The sequence below is a fragment of the Mustelus asterias genome, unplaced genomic scaffold, assembly GCF_964213995.1.
Source record: "Mustelus asterias unplaced genomic scaffold, sMusAst1.hap1.1 HAP1_SCAFFOLD_43, whole genome shotgun sequence".
NCBI classification, from domain to species: domain Eukaryota; kingdom Metazoa; phylum Chordata; class Chondrichthyes; order Carcharhiniformes; family Triakidae; genus Mustelus; species Mustelus asterias.
The window spans coordinates 2813319-2834453 of NW_027590120.1; the positions used below are offsets into that span (position 1 = coordinate 2813319).

The window sequence follows — 21135 nt, forward strand, 5'->3', positions numbered from 1 at the left end:
CTACTTTTGCCTCCCGTTTGTTTTTAATGTATTTAAAGAAACTTTTACTATCATTCCTAATGTTACTGGCTAGCCTACCTTCATATTTGATCCTCTCCTTCCTTATTTCTCTCTTTGTTATCCTCTGTTTGTTTTTATAGCCTTCCCAATCTTCTGACTTCCCACTACTCTTTGCCACATTATAGGCTCTCTCTTTTGCCTTGATGCATTCCCTGACTTCCTTTGTCAGCCATGGCTGCCTAATCCCCCCTCTGATAACCTTTCTTTTGTTTGGGATGAACCTCTGCACTGTGTCCTCAATTACTCCCAGAAACTCCTGCCATTGCTGTTCTACTGTCTTTCCCATTAGGCTCTGCTTCCAGTCGATTTTTGTCAGTTCCTCCCTCATGCGCCTGTAATTACCTTTATTTAACTGTAGAACCTTCACATCTGATTCTGCCTTCCTTCTTTCAAATTGCAGACTGAATTCTACCATATTATGATCACTGCTTCCTAAGTGTTCCCTTACTTTAAGATCTTTTATCACGTCTGGCTCATTACATAACACTAAGTCCAGAATAGCCTGTTCCCTCGTGGGCTCCATCACAAGCTGTTCCAAAAAGCCATCCTGTAAACATTCAATGAATTCCCTTTCTTTGGGTCCACTGGCAACATTATTTACCCAGTCCACCTGCATATTGAAATCCCCCATGATCACTGTGACCTTGCCTTTCTGACATGCCCTTTCTATTTCGTGGTATTTGCAGAGTATTTGACACTTTCAAAAGATAGGAAGCTTGGAAAAGGAGGTGGGGTAGCTCTGTGAATGAAGGATGACATTAGTACAGTAGTGAGAGATGTCCTTAGCTTGAAATAGCAACACGAAGGATCAGACTGGGTAGAGATGAGAAATAGCACAGGAAAGAGGTGGAAGTGTCCCTCAGCCTCCTCACAGTAGTTACCAGTAGGACAGGGTGTACAGGACACTGATGCAGACTCCCTCAGAATACGCGGCGTGCAATGGTTGACATGGCCTGAAGAGTAAGAAAACATTTTGAAATGATCAAGGCACTGACACAAACTCCATAGACAAACGGACTTTAAGACAATGAAGATGGACTAAAGCTTAAAGGAATTTTGGATTGGGACAATTGAAGGCTCGGGAGAAATAATACTTCATGACATTTATCCACAAGATGGATCCAGGTGAATGGAGAGCTGGAGAATCTTTTATGTCCACACAATCTACTGCATTGATTAAATGTACTGTCTCTAACTCAGAGTGGATCCCTCTCTCCGGGAATCTTGTTTGTGGAGTGTCGGGAGAAAGGGAGGAATGTTGTCCGCCCACACCCTGTAGGGAGGGGGATGTAACACCACACTAAATTGTACGCTGGAAATTTCCAGTGCCCCCCATGAACCCACACAGGTGGCATCCCATGGAGAAGGGGAACACAGTGTGACCACCCAGGAGCCTCAATACCAGTAACACCCACTGCCCAGTGACCAACTCCAGTTTCTGCTTCCACCCCCCAGACACCCCAATGACATGCAGACTTTCGGCAATAACCCACATCCGGCCTCCTCACAGGGAGCGGGAGACCGTAACCGATGATCCAAAGGGAAGCAGGTGGTCTCAGTGTGTACGTGCGTACGCGTGTGCAGAATGATAGAAACTAGAAGCAGGAGTAGGCCATTCGACTCTTCGAGCCTGCTCCACCATTCATTCTGTTCATGGCTGACCATCGAATTCAATATCCTGATCCCCCTTCCTCCCATATCCCTTGATCCCTTTAGCCCCATGAGCGATATCTAATTACTTCTTGAAATCATATATGCATGTCTGTGAATGTATTTGTACATCTGTGAGTTTGTCTGTATCTAGAATCATAGACGATTGACTCACCTGATGAAGGAGCAGTGCTCCGAAAGCTCGTGATACCAAATAAAGCTGTTGGATTTTAACCTGGTGATGTGAGACTTCTAAGTAAAATCATAGAATCCAACAGTGCAGAAGGAGGCCATTCGGCCCATTGAGTTTGCACCGGCCACAATCCCATCCAGGTCCCATCCCCTTAATGCCACGCATTTACCCCAGCTAGTCCCCCTGACACTAAGGGGCAATTTAGCATGGCCAATCAACCTAACCTGCCCATCTTTGATCTGTGGGAGGAAACTGGAGCATCCAGAGGGAACCCACGCAGACACGGGGAGAATGTGCAAACTCCACACAGGCAGTGACCCGAAACTTGAATCGAACCCGGGTCCCTGGCGCTGTGAGGCAGCGCTGCTAACCACTATGCCACAGTGCAGTAATCCAGGGGAACTGGATTAATTGTTGGATTACACAGTGATACGTTACAGAGCAGTAATCCAGGGGAACGGGATTAATTGTTGGATTACACAGTGATATGTTACAGAGTAGAAATCCAGGAGAACTGGATTAATTGTTGGATTACACAGTGATATGTTACAGAGCAGTAATCCAGGGGAACGGGATTAATTGTTGGATTACACAGTGATATGTTACAGAGTCTTAAAATCTGAAATAAAACAGTCAATGCCACAAATAGTCAACAGGCCCAGCAGCTTCGATGGAGGCAGAAACAGAGTGAAACATACAGCTAAACATCCATATGAATGAGGAGCAGCAGTGGACCATTGGGCCCCTCTGCTGCAGCATTTGACAAGATCCCAACTGATCTGATTGTGGCCAGAACTCCCTTTTTCTGTCGTCTCCCCCCCTCCTCCACAACCACCCCCCGCCCCCCCTCTCCGCCCCTCCTCCACACCCACACCCCGCCCCCCCCCCCCCCCAACCCTCTGACTCTCTTGTCAATCAGGAATCCATTTATTCAGCCTTTAAAATATTCAATGACTCTGTCTCCACTGCTCTGTGGGGAAGAGAATTTCACAGACCAAAGACCCTCTGAAAGAGAGAGAAAAATCTAATTCTCTCTGTCCCTAACGTCTCAAGTCCAGTGCGCTCTCCAGAGCCACACAGGGAAAATCAGGAGAAAAGCAAATTACAATGAATGATGGAATCTGAAACCAAAAGAGAAAATGCTGGAAAATCTCAGCAGGTCTGGCAGCATCTGTCAGGAGAGAAAAGAGCTGACGTTTCGAGTCCAGATTACCCTTTGTCAAAGACTGACCTCTGAAGAATTGAGAGAGGGAGGAGACAAAATGAAAGATCTGCAAACTGACAAATGTTTCACGGCCCAAGACCAAAGCGAGTTGTAATGGGACAAGTAAAGACACAAAAGATGTTCTGGATGAGGTGTGAATAGCTGGTGAGCGATAGTCTGAATGTAAAGTAAACAAGAGGGAAATGAGGTGAAAAAAGCAGCAACGAAACACAGATCACAATGGGGGGAGAGATTGTGGTGTAAAATTGTTGAGCTCAGTTTTGTTCTGAAGGCTGTAAAGTGTCTCTTTCAGTTGCGAGAAATAATAATATATTTCCCAGTTCCGACAACAGGTCACATTCAGTCTGTTTCTCTCTCCACAGAGGCTGCCTGACTTGTTGAGTATTTCCAGCCTAAAGAGAAAACGCTGGAAAATCTCAGCAGGTCTGACAGCATCTGTCAGGAGACAAAAAGAGCTGAGGTTTCGAATTCAGGTGACCCTTTTGACAAAAGCAGCAACTTGCTTTCATTCATGAATATTTCCAACCAGACAATGTGTAAGAATTGTCACACCCAGAACAGATGTCTCTTACTCAGGACACCCCAGCTCGGGTCTGGGGGGGGTGGGCGGGGGGGGGGGGGGGCGGTGGTAGGGTAACGTTCACAATTTTGTGTTTGCGTCTGGTGCGAATAATACTTTAGATTAAACGGAGAAGTTTTTTTAAACTGAGGAGAGTAACTGCATTTGGGCGCTGACTTTAAACAACATTAACAAGCCAGGGCTGCTGGAGAAACATTTTGGGATTTGTGAGCAATCAGTTCCGGCTGGTTTGAAGTGAAATCCTGTCGGTGCTGCGGCAAATCTGAACTCAAACCAGACAAACTGGAACCGCTGGGCTGGAGATTCCGGGTGTTGGGATGTGGAGGCTGGGGGAGGGGGAGATGGCGGTAAAACTCTGAGCTGATTTCAGACAGGGTGAGCGGGATAAAGGGAAGGAATGACAGGGTTAATGTGGGAGTTACGGACAATAGCAGAAGGTGGGAAGCTCTGGAAAGGAGCAATGGGGGTAAAGGCCGTCAAAGAATGTTTGTTTAAATGATGATAAAAGCAAAATACTGCGGATGCTGGAATCTGAAACAGAAACAGAAAATGCTGGAAAATCTCAGCAGGTCTGACAGCATCTGTGGAGAGAGAATGGAGTTAATGCTTCCAGTCTGGAGGTTCAGCAGGGAAAGAAGCAGCGAACTGAACATACTGAACCCAGGGGGAGGGAGTGACCCAGGATAAGGGACAGGCGCAGCTCAGTTAGGCTCTGCAATGTCCATCAACAGATCAACATTCAGATCTTAGAGCGCCAAGGGGGACGGGAAGGAGAAACAATTTGGGGCACAGCAGGAGGTCACCCCACCCCCCAGTCTGTGGTTCCACAGACCTCCCACACCTGGACAGGGTTGCCTCAAGGTGCAGGAAGCTGCAAGCTGAGAGGCTGAGCTGAGAACTGGGCCGGGTTGGGGCTTTGAGTGACAGTCCTGGGGCTATATCAGGACATGAACTGCCACAGATTTCCCCCTTTTTCCTGGGACGTTTCAGTGGAGCTGTGTTGGTGAGTGTTTGTAATCTCTGTCTCACTGTCTCGGTAATAGGGGTGGGTTGTAGATTGCTGTAGACTAAATAACCTCTCCTCATGCTGCCAGTTCCAGTCTGCAGACTCCATTTCTCAGTCCAGTCTGCTGCTCTGTCTCTCTGTACTTTGCTGCAGTGCTCCACATTCTGAGCAACATCCAGCCCATTGTTATCACCCGAAATTTGCGGCAAACTACCTTCACTGTGGCACAGTGGTTAGCACTGCTGCCTCACTGAGTCAGAGTTCGATTCCAGTGGTGGGTGACTGTCTCTCTGGAGTTTGCTCAGGAAGAAGTCTCATAACACCAAGTTAAAGTCCAATAAGTTTATTTGGAATCAAAGTAACTTATTGCGGATGCTGGAATTTGAAACCAAAAGAGAAGTTGCTGGAAAATCTCAGCCGATATGGCAGGATCTGTAAGGAGAGAAAAGAACTGATGCTTCGAGTCCACATGAGTCTTTATCAAAGCTTTGACAAAGAGTCATCTGGTCTCGAAATGTCAGCTCTTTTCTCTCCTTATAGATGTTGCCAAATCTGCTGAGATTTTCCAGCATTCTCTCTTTTGGTTATTTGGAATCACGAGCTTTCAGAGCAATGCTCCTTCATCAGCGCTCTGAAAGCTTGTGGTTCCAAATAAACCTGTTGGTCTTTAACCTTGTATTTTGAGGCTACTTACTGTGCTCACCCCAGTTCAGCGCTGGCATCTCCACCTCATGTGTGGAGTTTGCACAATCTCCCTCTGTCTGTGTGCATTTCCTCTGGGTGCTCCGGTTTTTTTCTCATAGCCCAAAGATGTGCAGGTTAGGTAAATTTGTCCCTTGGTGTCCAAGATATGTAGTGTCTAATTTGATTTATTATTGTCGCATGTTCTGGGATACGGTGAAAAGTATTATTTCTTGCGTGCTGTACAGAAAAAAAGTAAATTGATAGAGTACATCGGGGGAAAGGAAAAGAGTCGGGTGCAGAATATATTGTTGCCGTTGCAGTACAGACTCGATGGATCGAATGGCCGCTTTCTGCACTGTAAGGATTCTATGATTAGTGAATTCCGGCGAACAACTTTTGAATGGAGGGGTTTCTGAGGCGCCGAACATTGTGGGAATTGTGACCGCCATTAATCAGTGACTGACTCTAAATGTTTAATTGCAGACTGAGGGCAGGTCAGCAACCTGAACCCTCAATTCTGTTTGTGACTCTCACAGGCTGCCTTGCCTGATGACTATCTCCAGTATTTATTTTCTTTGTCCCGGAACCAGTCTCTCCAGAGTTTTGTTTCTGTGGTACTGTTTTATAGGTTCGAGTTTAGAAACACAGTTAGGAGCTGGCATGAATTAGGCTGTCTGTTGGATGCAGAACTCAGTTCCTGGCCCCCCGTGTGCGTTTTTTTATTGTTGCTTCAGTCTGAACTCTATTCATAACTTGCCTCTGTGGGTTCTCTCTCAATCCTGCTGCGTTTTATCAGCATCTTTTCTTTTAATTTTAAATGGAACCTTAATATCTGCTTAGTACACAGGCCAATTCATCACAAATTCAGAGGAATGTATTTTTAAAAATTAATTAATCTCAATTGCACCAGATAGTTTTCTATTATGTCTTTGATTGACAATGGCGCCGTTAATTCCCAAGTATGCCTGCGGGTGTCAAAGTGTCCTGTTCAGTCCACACAGCCTATTGCGCAGGCGCAGTGCTGTATCTGGAGCCTGCGCAGTGCCACTTTGCTCAGAGCCCTGCGAGTGCGGCGGACGTTTTTTTCAGCGGGTGAGAGTCAGTGTGGCGGGGGGAGGAATGGAGTCGGGGTGGGGAGGGAGCGGAGGCTCCACAAATACCCGCTGCAGGTTGCAAGGCGCGAATAAGACCATGCGGGTTCCGGGTTTGCAGCTCTTGGGTTTTTTTTCCCAGGAAGAGGCCCCGGTTTTCGGCCGCCATCTTGTTCCAGCGGGGAAGGAGAGCGCATGCTCTCGGGCTGGTCATAATGGGCGTGGTTTCAGGGGGCTGGTTCAGAACCACGATCTTCAGAGGGACAATATGTTGCAGGGCGCATGCGCAACTATCCAAGCACATCCGAAGAAGAATTCGGAACAGGAGCCAGTCATTCGGCCCATCGAGCCTGCTGCATCATTCAATAAGATCATGTCTACTTTGGAGAGGCTGGATAGACTGGGACTTTTTTTCTCTGGAGCACAGGAGACGGAGGGGTGATCTTATAGAGGGCTATAAAATAATGAGGGGCACAGATCAGCTAGATAGTCAGTATCTTTTCCCAAAGGTAGGGGAGTCTAGAACTAGAGGGCATAGGTTTAAGGTGAGACGGGAGAGATACAAAAGTGTCCAGAGGAGCAATTTGTTCACACAGAGGGTCATAGAGTCAGAGAGGTTTACAGCATGGAAACAGGCCCTTCGGCCCAACTTGTCCATGCCGCACTTTTGTAAAAATCCCAATTGCCCGCATTTGGCCCATATCCCTCTATACCCATCATACCCATGTAACTATCGAAATGCTTTTTAAAAGACAAAATTGAACCCGCCTCGACTACTACTTGTTCCAGACACTCACCACCCTCTGTGAAAAAATTGCCCCTCTGGACACTTTGTATCTCTCCCCTCTCAATTTAAACCTCTGCCCTCTAGTATTAGACTCCCCTACCTTTGGGAAAAGATATTGACTATCCAGCTGATCTATGCCCCTCATTATTTTATAGACCTCTCTAAGATCACTGCTCAGCTTCCTACGCTCAAGAGAAAAAAGTCCCAGTCTATCCAGCCTCTCCTTATAACTCAATCCATCAAGTCCCAGTAGCATCCTAGTAAATCTTTGCTGCACTCTTTTTAGTTTAATAATATCCTTTCTATAATAGGGTGACCAGAATTGCACACAGTATTCCAAGTGTGGTTTTCCCAATGTCTTGTACAACTTCAACAAGACATTCCAACACCTGTATTCAATGTTCTGACCGATGAAACCAAGTATGCCGAATGCTTTCTTCACCACTCTGTCCACCTGTGGCTCCACTTTCAAGGAGCTATGAACATGTACCCCTAGATCTCTTTGTTCTGTAACTCTACCATTAACTGAATAAGTCCTGCCCTGGTTCAATCTACCAAAATGCATCACCTCGCATTTGTCTAAATTAAACTCCATCTGCCATTCGTCAGCCCACTGGCCCAATTGATCAAGATCCCGTTGCAGTTAGATAGGGTGGTGAGTATTTGGAACAAGCTGCCAGAGGTAGTAGTAGAGGCGGGTACAATTTAGTCTTTTAAATAGCATTTAGATAGTTACATGGGTATAGAGGGATATGGGCCAAATGTGGGCAATTGGGATGAGCTTAAGGGTTTAAAAAAAAGGGCAGCATGGACAAGTTGGGCCAAAGGGCCGTTTTCCATGCTGCAAATCTCTATGAATCTATGACTTTGCTGCCCCCACCCCGTCAATACCCATGACTTTCTTGTGGATCAGAACCTCAGCTTTGAATATATTCAATGACCTGCCTCCAATCCTCTCTGGTGAAGACAGAGTTCCAAAGATCAATAGCCCATTGAGAGAAAAGATCTCTCTTCATCTTAATCTTAAATCCTTTATTTCGACTTGATTCCCACACCAAAGGAAACATCCTCAGCATCTACCTTGTCAAGCACCTTATATCATATGAATCATAGAATCCCAACAGTGCAGAAGGAGGCCATTCGACCCATCAAGTTTGTACCAACCACAATTCCACCCAGCCCCATCCCCACAACCCCCTGCATTTACCCTGCTAATCCCCCTGACACTTGGGTCAATTTAGCATGGTTGATCCACCTAATCCATACATCTTTGGACTGTGGGAGGAAACTGGAGCACCCTGAGGAAACTCACAGACAAGGGGAAAATGTGCAAACTCCACACAGACAGTGACCCAACGCTGGAATTGAACTTGGGATCCTGGTGCTGTGAGGCAGCAGTGCGAACCATTATGCCACCCTGAAATTCCCAGATGTTTCAATAAGATTACTTCTCAGTCTTCTAAACTCCAAAGAGTACAGGCCCCAGCTGCTCAACCTGAAAGATAAAACTCCTCATTTCAGGAATCAACCAACTGGATCTTCTCTGAACTGCCTCCACTGCAATTTTGTCCCACTAAAGTAATTCTGTGCAAGCAATAGGAGAGAATGTTTTGAATTTCTGTTCTGGACAGATGCTGATGGATTTTGGAAACTCCTTTTACAGGGGGTTAGAAGGGGAGGATTTACTCACAGCAAACTCAGACCAAAAGAAATGTTTGTCTGTCTTGAATTTCTAACATTGAATTGCACCTATAATTTTCATCATTTACAGGGAGAAGATTTGAAGATTGCAACATTTTTCCCAGACACCAATCTCTCTGAGATCTTTGCAGACGTAGACTCCAGCAGATTTAAAACGTTGAAAACAGTGAAATTGTTTTGGGGTGAGTGTGAGTGAGCATTAATTTAAATTTAGAGCATGCTCTGATTCCATGGATCTCAGGCTATTGTGACTCCTTTACCATGGATGGGCAGGCAATGGTGCAGTGACAGTGTCATTGGATTAGTAATACAGGGATCCAGGGCAATACACTGTGAATCCTGGATTCGAATCCCACAATGGCAGATGTTGAAATTTGAATTCAGTAAAAATCTAGAATTAGAAGTCCATTGATGACAATTGTTGTAAAAATCCATCCAATTTAATAATGTCCTTTAAAGAAGGAAATTACCACATCCCCCAGCAATGCAAACCACTCAGTTCAAGGGCAATGAGTTATGCGCAATAGATGCTGACGCAGCCAACACATAGAGTCATAGAGCAATACAGCACGGAAACAGGCCCTTGGGCCCACCTGATCCATGCCAACCATGGTGCCCTCCCAGCTCGTCCCAATTGCCCATGTTTGGCTCATATCCCTCTAATCCTTTCCAATTCATGTACTTATGCTTTCTAAATGTTTAAACCTGTCTCAACCACTTTCTCTGGCAGTTCATTCCATGTACACCCTCTGCATGAAGATGTTGCCCTTCAGGTCCCTTTTAATCTTTCCCCTCTCACCTTAAACCTATGCCCTCTAATTTTCAATTGCGCTACCCTGGCAAAAAGGCAATGTGGGTTCATCCTATCTATGCCCCCCATGATTTAATACACCTCAATATAGTCACCCCATATTCTCCTGTGTTCGAAGGAATAAAGCCCTCACCTGTCCAACCTCTCGCTATCACTCAGGCCCATTAGTCCCGGCAACATCCTCATAAATCTTCTTTTCACTCTTTCCAGTTTATCAATGTCTTTCCTATGACAGGGTTACAAAAACTGTACACAGTACTCCAAGTGCAGCCTCATCAACAACTTATACAACTATAACATAATGTCCCAACTCCTAAACTCAGTGCCCTGACTGATGAAGGCCAGTGTGCTAAATGCCTTCTTCACCACTCTGTCTACCTGTGCTGCCACTTCCAACAAACTATGTACTTGTACTCCTGGGTTTCTCTGTTCCTCAACACTCCCCAGGGCCTTACCATTCACTGTACAAGTCCTCCCCTGGTTTGACTTTCCAAAATGCAACACTCACACTTAAGACCATAAGACATAGGAGCAGAATTAGACCACTTGGCCCATCGAGTCTGCTCCGCCATTCAATCATGGCTGATATTTTTCTCCCCCCATTCTCCTGCCTTTTTCCCATCACCCCAGATCCCCTTATTAATCAAGAACCTATCTATCTCTGTCTTAAAGACAGTCAATGACTTGGCCTCCACAGCCTTCTGCGGCAAAGAGTTCCACAAATTCACCACTCTCTGGCTGAAGAAATTCGTCCTTATCTCTGTTTTAAAGGACCTTTAGCCTGAGGTTGTGCCTCTGTACTCTGTATTATCTGTACTGAAATCCATTTGCCAATCATCGGCCCACTTCCCTAACCGATCAACTGATCAAGATCTCCCTGTAATTTTTGATAACCTTCTTCACTATCAGCGATACCTCCGAATTCAATATCGTCTGCAAACTTGCTAACCATGCTTTTTATGAATTTTTAAACGGCCATCCATTTCTCTGTTTCACCTCTGCCCTCCCTGATCAGCTCTCTGACATTGTCTACCTTCCTCTGCCTCTAATAATGGGTGTATTTTAACTATTATTTCCGCAAGCAATGTCTTGATGAGGTTTTTATCACTTCACAACTCTATTCACTGCTGATTTGCCAGCTTAGTCTTACAATGTTCAGGAATTGTTTCTCTTCCACTGGAGATCATTTCCTTTCCACTTCTGAGCTTATATTGACCAACAAAATCTGATACATTTTTATTCCCTGCAATTCATTCTGCCCACCCTGAAACGTTAATCTTCTTTCTGTCTAAAAGGATGGTCTCTTTCCTAATGTTCACAATTAAAGGGCAGGAGATGGCTGACATTTAAGGGGACAGAAGGTTAATATAGGACAGAGATATGTCTAGTGTTATTATATGGTACCCAGATTAGATACATTATTTATGTTTCTGTAATAAAATATATTTATTATTATTTCTTGCATTGTAATATAATACTGCAGCGATGTTATACATTTCCAGTCATAAAGTCATTACAGCACAGAAGGAATCCATTCGGTAACTCGAGTCCATGCTGACTCTCTGTATAACATTCCAGTCCCATTCCCACTCTATATCCCATTCTCCTGAAAGTTTATTTCCTTCAAGTGCTCATCCACTTTCATTTTTAAATAGAATCCATAGATATGGATGGAGATTTACAACTTTTTGGGAATGAAATAGGAAAGAATGTTCCATAGAAACTAGAATTGTCTGCTCTGAATTTCTGTCCTATACTGACTGTGATGACTTTTGCAAACTCATTTCACAGGATTTTGAACAAGGAATCACAGGCAAAAATCTCAATCGTCACGTCTAGACAGTCATATTCCTTGGGATCTGAATATCTTGTAATATGGAACTGTAGCTACGTTATATATTTCCAGACATCTCTTCCCTCAGAGGCTTGTTAGTCTTTTGGATTTCTCTTCCCCAGGGACCAGTGGAGGCTGAGGATCATTGAATATATTCCAGTTAGACAGATCTTTGACTGACAAGGGTGTCAAGGGTTATGGGGAACAGACAAGAAGATGGAGCAAAAGCTAAGATGTGGGGGGATTTCTTCACTCAAGGATGTGGTAAAGCTTTGGAATTCTCAACCCCTGAGGACAGTGAAACCTCAGTCATCAACTATTTTCAAGAGAGAGATTGATTGGTTTCTGGATATTGAAGATATCAAGGGATATGGGTTTAGTGTGGGGAGAATGATGCTGAGGTAGATGAACGAATTATCTCATTGAATAGTTTAAAAGACTCGATGGGCCAAATGGCCGACTGCAGCTCCTATTTGTTCTGGTCTCTGTGTCCAGGACAGGAAGCAGTGAGCATGGATCTGTCAATCAGCCTCAATCAGCACCTTCAGGAGAATTGGGAGGGTGAATATTAGATACAGCAGAGTGAGAATGGAGGGAGAGTGTGTGGGATGGAGATTCACAGCTTTTTTGGACTGAAATAGGAAAGAATGTTCCATAGAAACTAGAATTGTCTGTTCTGAATTTCTATCCTGCACTGACACTGATGACTTTTGTAAACTTGTTTTACAGGATATTGAAAGAGGAATCACAGGCCGAAATCTCAAACGTCACGTCAGATCTGACAGTCATATTCCATGGGAGCTGAATATCATCGGCCTTTGAATCTAGAAGGAGAAAAGGTTGTCCAGTCTGTTGATTTGAAAAGATTTCAAACATCAGTGTGACTGGAAAAGCACCAACACACTGCCACACTCGAGTGAGAGTCTTCCAGTGCACTGACTAAAGAGCTTTAACCAGTTACACAGCCTGAATAAATATCACACCATTCACAGCAGGGAGAGACGGTACCCGTGTTCTGTGTGTGGACGAGGCTTCAACTGATTGTCCACCCAAGAGAGAGGCAAGGACACCTGCACCATGGAGAAACCATGGAAATGTGCGGACTGTGGGAAGAGATACAGAGCCCCATCACAGCTGGAAGCTCATCGGCGCAGCCACACTGGGGAGAGGCCATTCACCTGCTCTCAGTGTGGGGAGGGATTCACTCAGTTATCCCACTTGCGGTCACACCAGCGAGTTCACACTGGAGAGAGACCGTTCACGTGTTCTCAGTGTGGGAAGGGATTCTGTGATTCATCCAGCCTGCTGAGACACCAGCGAGTTCACACTGGAGAGAGGCCGTTCACCTGCTCTCAGTGTGGGAAGGGATTCACTCAGTCATCGAGCCTGCAGAGACACCAGCGAGTTCACACTGGGGAGAGGCTGTTCACCTGCTCTCAATGTGAGAAGAGATTCACTCGATTATCCAGCCTGCGGATACACCAGCGAGTTCACACTGGGGAGAGACCATTCACCTGCTCTCAGTGTGGGAAGGGATTCAGAGTTTCATCCCACCTGCTGAGACACCAACGAGTTCACGAGTGATTCCAGAGGTTGGATTCTGCTGTTATAGTTTCTGCTCTCAATTACATCCAGGACTGCATTTTGTTCATTCTCACAGTTGGTCAATGGGGAGGATGCTCTGATTGTGGGAAGGGATTCACTGATTCATCCGACCTGCTGAAACACCAGAGAATTCATAATAGGGAGAGGCCATTTATCTGCTCCGAGTGTGGGAAGGGATTTATTGATTCATCCACCTTGCTGAGACACCAGCGAGTTCACACTGGGGAGAGACCATTCACCTGCTCTGATTGTGGTAAGAGATTCAGTCAATCATCCAACCTGGTAAAGCACCAGCGAATTCACACTGGGGACAGGCCATTCACCTGCTCCGTGTGTGGGAAGGGATTCACTCAGTCACCTCACCTGCTGAAACACCATCATGTTCACGAGTGACTGCAAGGACTGAATTTTGCTGTTAATCACATCGAGGTCCCAACCATTTTCATTGGTGTCTGTTTCTGCTGATGTTAATAAACCCTGGCCCAGTTGTAAGATTTGTATTGTGGATTGTCTTGTCTGAGTCCTGAACTCGTAAATAAAAACAAGAAGTGCTGTAAAAACTCAGCAGGTCTGACAGCATCTCTGGAGAGAGAAACAGAGCGAATGTTTTGACACTGAAGAAGAGTCACATTCAACTGGAAACATTAACTGTTCCTGTCTTTACAGATTCTGTCAGACTTACTGAGATTTTGCAGCAACTTCTGCTTTTAGAATGACGGTGAATGCTGGATACATGAATCAGAGATTGGTGTAAAACTGGGATCTGCTCCTAAATGAAAGTGAAACAGCAGGTTAAAGTTTCCAGTCTGAAACGTACTATGGTTGTTATACTATATATACCATTTTAAGGCTGGTTTTAACTCATTTAAAATAAACCTATTTAAAATATATTTGTTAAAGTCAGTATTAAAATACGAGTTGGATGAGTTCACAGGAGCCTGTTAACCGCTGGGACAATTATTCAACAAACATTGGATCTCCAGATAGAGAAGAAGCTGCAGTTTGTTTGCAGGAATTCCCTGTTTTATTGATGTGTGTGTGTTAGACATCAGGATAAATAAAACTACACAAACCTGGACATCAATGGTGATCTGATTGACAGTTACTCTGGGAATCACTCCCACTGTGAAACTTCAGCACTGACACTGCTGAATGTTGTCGGCTCAGGGAGTGGGACCTCCAGGAGTGGACTGTAAAAAAGCTGGGTTTCAGTATCCTGACTAATATACGGTGAGGAACCAGAAACACCCTTACTGAGGAACTGCCTGGGGTTTTACCAGTGTAGGTTCAGGGGCGAATGATTCCTGACTCCCTGAAATGTCTGATATTGAACCCAGTTTGGAACAAGATTCATTCAGTTTCCAGGAGAATAGAGACAAATATCACCCACAACTGAGAGAGAGAAAAACAGCCACCTTGATCAATGACTTGGATGAAGCCAGAATTGATGATACAAAGATAGGTAGAAAAGCAAGTTGTGAGGTTATTACAAAAAATCTGTAAGGGGCACAGATAAGTTACCTGAATGGACAGAAAAATGGCAGATGGAGTATAGTGCGGGAAAGTGGGAGCTTTTCCACTTTGGCAGGAAGAATAGAGAAGCAAACAATTTATAAATGTACAGAAACTGAAGAATACTGCCGTAGAGAGGAATCTGGGTGTCCTTGTACATGAATCGTGAAAAAATAGGATGAAGGTACAGCAAGTAAAGAAGAAGGCAAATGGAGTGTTGGACTTTACTGCAAGGGGGTGGAGTTTGAAAAAGGGAACTTGCTGCACCTACACAGGACATTGCTGAGATAGCAGCTGGAATACTGTGTACGGTTTTGGTCTCCCTACTTATGGAATGACATGCTTTCATTGGGATGAGTTCAGAGAAAGTTCACCAGGCCCATTCCTAAGATGAAGGTGTTGTCTTTTGAGGAAAGGTTGTGAAGGTGTAGGGGAGAATTCTCCCATCCCGCCCACCACAGGAATCGTAGCAGGCCGGGGGGTGGACCACACAAAGGTCCTTTGACCTCGAGGGGAATTCTCCAGTTTTGGGGCAAGTGAGGCCGCAGAATCCAACTCGTTGTCTTTTGGGGAAGGGTTGCACCGATACTCATTGGGTTTGGAAGAATGAGCAGTGAACATTCTGAAACACGAGATTCTCATGGGCAGTTGACAGGCGAGAGGCCAAGAGGATGATTCAGGAAGGAGTCTTGAACTTGGTGCCACAGATCTACAAGGAAGCCAAGGGTATTGTTTTAGCCCTTACAGACACCAATACTTTATCCTCAGTTTTAGTCAGGTTAGTCAGAGGTTTAGTCAGGTGTGGTGAAAGCTTCAACCAATCATCTGGCCTTTTGGAACATAATTGCAGTCACAGGGAGATGCCATGGAAATGTGGGGATTGTGGGAAGAACATAAGAACCAGGAGCAGGAGTAGGCCATCTGGCCCCTCGAGCCTCATGGCTGATCTTTTTGTGGACACAGCTCCACTTACACGCCCTCTCACCATAGCCCTTAATTCCTTTCCTGTTCAATAATTTATCCTTGCCTTAAAAACATTCAATGAGGTAGCCCCAACTGCTTCACTGGGCAGGGAATTCCACAGATTCACAATCCTTTGTGTGAAGAAGTTCCTCCTCAACTCAGTCCTAAATCTGCTTCCCCTTATTTTGAGGCTATGCCCCCGAGTTCTAGTTTCACCCGCCAGTGGAAACAACTTCCCTGCTTGTATCGTATCTATTCCCTTAATCTTATATGTTTCTATAAGATCTCCCCTCATTCTTCTGAATTCCAATGAGTATAGCCCCAATTTACTCAGTCTCTCCTCATAAGCCAACCCTCTCAACTCTGGAATCAACCTAGTGAATCTCCTCTGCACCCCCTCCAGAGCCAGTATATCCTTTCTCAAGTCAGGAGACCAAAACTGTACACAGTACTCCAGGTGTGGCCTCACCAGCACCTTATACAGCTGCAACATCACCTCGCTGTTTTTAAACTCCATCCCTCTCGCAATGAAGGACAAAATTCCATTTGCCTTCTTAATTACCTGCTGCACCTGCAAACCAACTCCTTGAGATTCCTGCACTAGGACACCCAGGTCCCTCTGCACAGCAGCATGCTGCAATTTTTTACCATTTAAATAATAGTCAATTTTGCTGTTATTTCCATCAAAATGGATGACCTCACATTTACCAACATTGTACTCCATCTGCCAGACCCTCGCCCACTCACTTAGACTATCTATATCCCTTTGCAGACTTTCAACGTCCTCTGCACACTTTGCTCTGCCACCCATCTTAGTGTCATCTGCGAACTTTGACGCACTACACTTGGTCCCCAACTCCAAATCATCCATGTAAAACATAAACAATTGCGGTCCCAACACTGATCCCTGAGGCACACCACTAGTCACTGATCGCCAACCAGAAAAACACCCATTTACCCCCACTCTTTGCTTTCTGTTAGTTAACCAATCCTCTATCCATGCTAATATATTACCCGTAACACCGTGCACCTTTATCTTATGTAGCAGTCTTTGGTGTGGCACCTTGTCAAATGCCTTCTGGAAATCCAGATACACCACATCCACAGGTTCCCCATTGTCAACTGCACATGTAATGTTCTCAAAGAATTCCACCAAATTAGTCAAACATGACCTTCCCTTCATGAACCCATGCTGCGTCTTACCAATGGGACAATTTATATCCAGATGTCTCGCTATTTCTTCCTTGATGATAGATTCAAGCATTTCCCCTACTACAGAAGTTAAGCTAACCGGCCTATAGTTACCCGCCTTTTGTCTACCTCCTTTTTTAAACAGTGATGTCACATTTGCTGTTTTCCAATCTGCGGGAACCACCCCAGAGTCCAGCGAATTTTGGTAAATTACCACTGGTGCATTTGTTATTTCCCCCGCCATTTCTTCTAGTACCCTGGGATGCATTCCATCAGGACCAGGAGACTTGTCTACCTTTAGCCCCATTAACTTGCCCAACACTACCTCTTTCGTGATAATGATAGTTTCTAGGTTCTCACCTGCCAGAGCCTTCCTGTCATCAATTTATGGAGGTTCTCTTGTTTACAATAATCTCCCTAATTGTAATTCACACCAGGTTCTAGTGACTTAACCATCTGGCAAGAAAAAACACTTTAAATGGTGAATTCAGAAAGTTTATTAATCATTAAAAATGTGACAAGTCAGAAAGATAAAAAACAAAGTATCGATTAACACTCAATGGAGAAAGCTTCAGTTTAACAATTGAACAAACCTCTCTCCCTCTCAGACCAGGGCATGAAGCGGCGGCTCTGCAAACGGGGGTAACTTGTAAAACCAACAGCTCTCAACACCTCTCTGTAAACATCTCTCCCTCCATCTCTCTCTACCAAATTGGCTTCTCAAGACCCCTTTCTTATTCTTTAAAAATGTCAAACGCCCACCTTAGCAAATTCCCATAAATCTTCAATTATAAACTAAAATAAATATGAATTTTCAGGCGATTTAAAAACAAATGAACTGTCTGCTGAAAGGGTTAACTTTCCTACAGAACCTAAAGGGGGGGGGAGTGAGCAGCAAAAACTTGGCACACAATTACATCACTTTACACAAGTTTAAAAAACTTCTCTAACAATAAAACAAACTTGATTTTAAACTTCATCTATTAAGTTTTTTTGTTATATTCCTCAACGTAATTATTTTAATTTGATCAGTTTTTGTTAGGGATGGGTAACTTCCGTTCTTTATAAACTGGTTCACTCTTTTAAAAAAATTCTACATGGGCTCAGAGAATCAGAACCCAGACTTTATCATCCTTATCCTTTTTCTCCCTTTGCCACCACTCCCTCTGTTTTGCGTAAACATTTTATCCTAAAAGTTAAATACTGTGGATGCTGGAATTTGAAACAAAAATCGAAAATGCTGGAACATCTCAACAGGTCTGACAGCATCTGCGGAGAGAGAACAGAGCCAATGTTTCGAAGTTATGAAGTGTCGTCCAGACACAAAACGTTGGCTCTATTCTCAAATCATTTTATCAACAAGTTTCTTTTTCTTAGTTTCCAAATGGCAGGTAAGAACCTGTCCGGTCCCCACTCGAGCTCTGATTTTTCACTGGCCATGCTTGGGTAAGATTATAACCATTAGAATCTACTCTCAGAGGTCCGCTTTTCAGTCCAGTGCTACTTGGAGTATACCGTCACTTCACCGACTATTGGGTCACAAATCCCTCACAGTTCTTATCACAAATTTAGGATAAATTAATTTAAACATGCCTGAGAACACTTCTTAATTTCTTGACCAACTACCAACCATTGTTTGCCGATTGGTCAGACCCCCTGTTCACAGATTCGGGTCTCTCAGCTGCTGAACACCAGATGGTCCTTCAATAAATTTAACTCGAACTCATTCTGAGTAAATATTCTCACCAGGTCCTCTGTTGGGGCCCTGCTAAGCAGCTTTAATGGTCCGTGATTGCAGAAACTGAGCAATCACAGGAATGTGGTCAAAATAGTCCAGTCCTATAATCTGCAGTCCTTCAATTATAACAGAATATGTGGCTGTATGTAGCTGCCCCGGCCGTGGTCAACCCCAACACTGCCTTCCTGAACTGCTACAATGCCTGGGGTGTAGGTACACCCACAGTGCTGTTAGGGAGGGATTTCCAGCTACACATTCCAGACTTTCACTGGACTGTAGGTGGATATCAGATTGATATATTCCATTCAACCACACCCAAGGTGAGTTATTCCAATTCCTTTATTGTCCAGGACAATATATTCACAATATCTTTAAAACAGAAATTAAACATTCCCATTTGATTTCAGGCAGTAACATATTCTGTTAGTTTGTTCTTTATTGTCAATGTCAGGCTGGGGTTGTTCGTCTTGGAGCAAAGGAGGTTGAGGGGAGATTTGATAGAGGTGGACAAGATTCTGACAGGTTTAGATAAGGTGGACAAAGAAAAGCTGTTCCCATTCGCTGACGGGACAAGGACGAGGGGGACACAGATTTATGGTTTTGGGTCAGAGATGCAGGGGGGTGATGTGAGGAAGAATATTTTGATGCAGCGAATGGTAATGACCTGGAACTCGCTGCCTACGAGGGTGGAGGAAGTGGAGACAATAAACAATTACAAAGGGAATTGGATGGGCATTGGGGGGTTTCAAACAGAAATGCTGACTAAATATCTCTGAACTTCCTCACACCCGGTCACTCTGTGATCCGTGTGAAATTTAAAACCGGGTATTCGCAACAAGACTCAAAGAGCATCAGCCCACTGGAGGCAGTTGTGAGACCGGCCAGTCCAGCAGAAAGAAACCCTCCGACCCTCCCCATTGACCAACTGTGAGAATGAACAAAATGCAGTCCTGGATGTAATTGAGAGCAGAAACAACAACAGCAGAATCCAACACCTTGAATCACTCGTGAACTTGTTGGTGTCTCAGCAGGGAGGATGAAACACTGAATCCCTTCCCACATTGAGAGCAAATGAATGGCCTCTCCCCTGTGTGAACTCGCTGGTGTATCTGCAGGCTGGATGAGTCAGTGAATCTCTTCCCACACTGAGGGCAGGTGAACGGCCTCTCCCCAGTGTGAACTCGCAGGTGTTTCTGCAAGTTGGATAAGTCATTGAATCCCTTCCCACACTGAGAGCAGGCGAACGGTTTTTCCCCAGTGTGAACTCGCTGGTGTGTCCGTAGGATGGATAATCGAGTGAATCGCTCCCCACACTGAGAGCAGGTGAACGGTTTCTCCCCAGTGTGAACTCGCTGGTGTGTCCGCAAGTTGGATGACTGAGTGAATCCCTCTCCACACTGAGAGCAGGTGAACGGTCTCTCCCCAGTATGAACAAGCTGGTGTGTCCGCAGGTTGGATGACCGAGTGAATCCCTTCCCACACTGAGAGCAGGTGAATGGCCTCTCCCCAGTGTGAACCCGCTGGTGTGTCCGCAGGCTGGATAACTGACTGAATCTCTTCGCACACTGAGGGCAGGCGAACGGTCTCTCCCCAGTGTGAACTCGCTGGTGTCTCCACAGGCTGGATGACAAAGTGAATCCCTTCCCACACACCGAACAGGTGAACGGCCTCTCCCCATTGTGACTGCGTCGATGAATTTCCAGATCAGATGGAGCTTTGAATCCCTTCCCACAGTCCCCACATTTCCACGGTTTCTCCATGGTGCGGGTGTCCTTGTGACTCTCCAGGTTAAACAATCAGTTAAAACTCACACAGAACACAAATACAGTCTCTCCCCGCTGTGAATGCTGCGATGTATTTTCAGGCTGTGTATCTGGTTAAAGCTTTTTCCTCAGTGCACTGGAACACTCTCAATTGAGTGTGTCTGTGTCTCGGTGCTTTTCCAGTGATGCTGATGTTTAAAATCTTCTGTAGCAGACAGAACAGAGAAACATTTCTCCTTCTAGATTCAAAGGCCGATGATATTCGGGTCCAGATGAATTGAGTGAGTCTGTCAGATATTTGGTTTGAGATTTCTGTCTGTAAATCTTCACCTTCTGATATCCTGTAAAAGGAGTTTATAAAAACCATCACTGTCACTACAGGATAGAAATTCAGAACACAGTTCTAGTTTCTGTGGAGCAGAGGGCGGCACGGTAGCACAGTGGTTAGCACTGCTGCTTCACAGCTCCAGGGACCTGGGTTCGATTCCCGGCTTAGGTCACTGTCTGTGTGGAGTTTGCACATTCTCTTCGTGTCTGCGTGGGTTTCCTCCGGGTGCTCCGGTTTCCTCCCACAGTCCAAAGATGTGCGGGTTAGGTTGATTGGCCATGCTTAAATTGCCCCTTAGTGTCCTGAGATGTGTAGGTTAGAGGGATTAGTGGGTAAAATATGTAGGGATATGGGGGTAGGGCCTGGGTGGGATTGTGGTCGGTGCAGACTCGATGGGCCGAATGGCCTCTTTC

General features: G+C 45.0%; 1 protein-coding gene across 1 annotated transcript in view; it reads left to right on the top strand.

Annotated features, from left to right (window-relative positions):
- Nucleotides 1–21135, top strand: part of LOC144482887 (uncharacterized) — a 124207-nt gene that overhangs the window by 65021 nt on the left and 38051 nt on the right. Inside the window, exons 5-6 of the mRNA XM_078201723.1 lie at nt 12757–13194; nt 13438–13617. Of these exons, the coding sequence (XP_078057849.1) occupies nt 12757–13194; nt 13438–13617 (618 nt within the window). The remainder of the gene's footprint in view (nt 1–12756; nt 13195–13437; nt 13618–21135) is intronic.